This window comes from Ctenocephalides felis, unplaced genomic scaffold (assembly GCF_003426905.1).
Source record: "Ctenocephalides felis isolate EL2017-DRISC unplaced genomic scaffold, ASM342690v1 CF-g0.4_SCAFFOLD_00182, whole genome shotgun sequence".
In the NCBI taxonomy this organism is placed as follows: domain Eukaryota; kingdom Metazoa; phylum Arthropoda; class Insecta; order Siphonaptera; family Pulicidae; genus Ctenocephalides; species Ctenocephalides felis.
In genome coordinates this window covers 1-3166 of record NW_020536336.1, presented here as the reverse complement: position 1 = coordinate 3166, position 3166 = coordinate 1, and the positions used below count along the sequence as shown (strand labels likewise).

Sequence of the window (3166 nt, the reverse complement as noted above, 5' to 3'; positions counted from 1 at the left end):
ACAAGATGATTTACCTAGCTACGATTTGCTTTATGAACTTGGCCGTATATTTTAAAATATTGGGACTTTATATTGCCAGTGATATTATGAATTTACAACGCAATTGGAGGAGAAGATTTAATTCAGAATTACTCTGCAGCAAATTCCATTTGTAATATTTTTTAAAAATGTAAATATTTTGATTAAACACTTTGATTCTGTAACTTTTTAATATACAAAATTAATTATACAATGATTTATTGAGCATTTTTTTCTTTTATTTATTATAAACATGAATTTGAGACAACCTGACTTGTTTAACAGGATCTCGGTGGACATGATTTAAAAATGCAAATAAAGTCACACATAATGTTTTATGCATTTTTTATTGTTTTACAAATTCTGAACAATACTTTTATTTATCTATAAAACAGTCTTTCATTATTAACTACTTGGTGCGTGCTTAAGAATGCACTTTGGTATCGTATTTTGTTTACAATTTGAGACTAGCTAAATATAATCCTTTTTCTTATAAAATATATACATAATTTGCGACTTATTAAATTAAAAATTCGATATTTAAACTAACAATAAGTTAATTAAAATATATAGACATCATCGTAAAGGCAATTTATCCGACTTTCTTTTGCAGTATTTGTAAAGAAGTTCGGGCACCCAGGTGATCACTATGAGAATCAGAAGAATATTTTGAGCATGTATACATAGACTGTAACTGCCCGTGTAATCACGAAGCCAACCTGAAAATATAAATGAGAGTAAATAAATTTCATTCAATAATCGAATGATAATAATTTGAATATTAATTTTAACTATTATTACAAGATTTTATATCAATAAGCTGAAATTTGTGTCTGTAACTGTGATAAAAACAGTTAAGAATCTGAGACAATGCATTATAGAAAATTTCTTTTCAACGTGCGTACAGTTCTGATTTCTGTGCATATATAATTACCAAGAAACTGCCCGATAGTTATGACAAATGCTCCCTTAACGCACATGCCGAGACCCAAGGCGGCAGGCAGCCTGGACGCTTTGCAGTGTTCGCTCAGCACCAGGTTCTGGTTGACAACAGTCGCCGCCCGTACATAACCGCAAAGTGCAGAAATAGCGATAAGACCGGTATAACTTTTTTGCTCAGCTAACACTACAACATATATGTAAATAATAAACTATTCTTATTTATTGAAAATATAATTTCAGCAGAAATATGATTATGCGATAATGATTTTGGTTCATTAACACACTATAATATAGTGTGTGCATATTATGCGGGCAGCGTAAAAATATTTGAAATTTTCTAACAACTCACGGCACAACTATGAGAACTAATTAAAAAAATTGCAAAAGTTTACAAATTCAAAAATTATATTTAATTAAAACAAATTTTATTTTCTTAAGTATCATTTTTTAACTAAAATATCACATATACGGTTGTTTTTATAAAGTGGAATCATTCAATCACAATCAAATAGTACACTAAGAAACTGACTGGTCATACGTTTAATTCAACTTTTAAACTTTCAAGTTGCTTTTCAGTTGTATAGTACTTTCTAAATAACAATAATTCCACTAATAAAATGACTTTGCACAACTGACGTAAAAATTTGAAAGCATACATTATATCAGATAATTATATTAAATTTTGATTTATTCCACGGTGTGAGGTTATCCCACTAAACTTTATAAAAATTCATAATAAAACAATAATGTACAAATTTATTATTAAGTACTCACATGCCCGTGCTAAAATTAGAGCGGCAGCTCCGATGAGGTAAGACAATCTACAAGAAAATCCCAGAATTTGTGTAATTGTTGGAAGAGTTAACCGAGAAACAATGTCCGCCCCAGCCAGAACTGACATGCACATCGCTGTATCAGCTCGGTTTAGTCCAGCTGATTCCTTGAATCAAAATACGACACATTAGTAAGAATATTTTACACAATTTATGAATATTGATGTAGGGCTACTCACTTGCAAAAAAATGGAAATAACATGCTGAAATTGATACTGGCGGTATAGGCTAATGCGACTCCGAACACTATGTTAAGAAAAGTCAAATCCTTGAGAAGATCCAGGTCCATTAGGCTTATAAACTTCTTCCAGCACGTCCTTTGCACTGTGAACGAAAACATTTCGGTATGTTTTCACACGTTCTAGAACTTCTTAATATTTGCATTCTTACCGGAGATAATTACATGCAAGCAAAATAATAATAGAGAGAAAGCGTTGATAAATGTTTTTCATTTTACAAGCAATTTGCGTACAATACCGGTTTTCTTTTTTTTTTCTTTTATTAATATAATTTTATCATAAGACTTTGCTCATATATTATCTTAAGAAATCGACTTTAATTAATAAAGCATTTTTATCTTAAATTTTATTGAAAAATAATAAATAAATCATCGATAAATACCAGATATCAATGGGGCATCGTCCCTTTCATTTTCCTCTTCGATATGCTTCTTCTCACAATTTTTTATATTTAATTTGTCGTTGTTTTTACCAGCTTCAACGCAGTCAACGCAGTTTTTGCAATTTTTATTCTTTAAAAGAACTGAATCATCAGATTCTTCAGCGTCTGAAGCGTCAGGGGTTAAAATCGGGTCAAGTAAAGATTTTTTCTCGGTCGGTACGTCATTGACGGGTTTCATGTGATTCTTTACGGGTTGAAATAAAGAAGCGCCTACCACCTGGAAAACAAATTAAAGTCGAATTGTATTAAATAACTGATAATAGAAATGACGCGTAAACTATGTGCATACCAAATTCTGATGCCACTTTGTCTTATCACTTCACTCAATAAGTCTGAACTTAAACTAACAATACTAACTAAAACAATACATTTTTTTGTCAAAATACTTTTTTTATTTAATATAGTTTTCTTCAAACACAATATACTAGTTATAGCAAACTTCAAAGTTTTCGAAACCATTTTTGTAGTACGATTTGTACTTAGCCACAAAATTCGTGCAAATCATCTGGCAAAAATTCCTTCACAGCAAGCATATTTTTAAGATCTGAGAACAGAAGAACAGGGGAACTGGGAACGTTTTATCCAATTTTGATCTTCAAATGTTCCAATAACGTTATGCAATAATGCAATAGTCACTGTTGATGGTCTGGTCTTTTTCATGTTAGTGTATGAAGATCATTTCTTGAGAATCC

General features: G+C 30.7%; 1 protein-coding gene across 1 annotated transcript; it reads right to left on the bottom strand.

Moving 5' to 3' along the window:
* Positions 1 to 594: 594 nt before the first annotated feature.
* Positions 595 to 2691, bottom strand: LOC113381602 (the record flags this gene model as incomplete). Its single annotated transcript, XM_026620419.1, has 5 exons — positions 595 to 737; positions 953 to 1144; positions 1735 to 1900; positions 2014 to 2117; positions 2415 to 2691. Coding segments are annotated over 5 exons (882 nt in total), but the record flags the coding sequence as incomplete, so codon positions are not given.
* Positions 2692 to 3166: the final 475 nt, after the last annotated feature.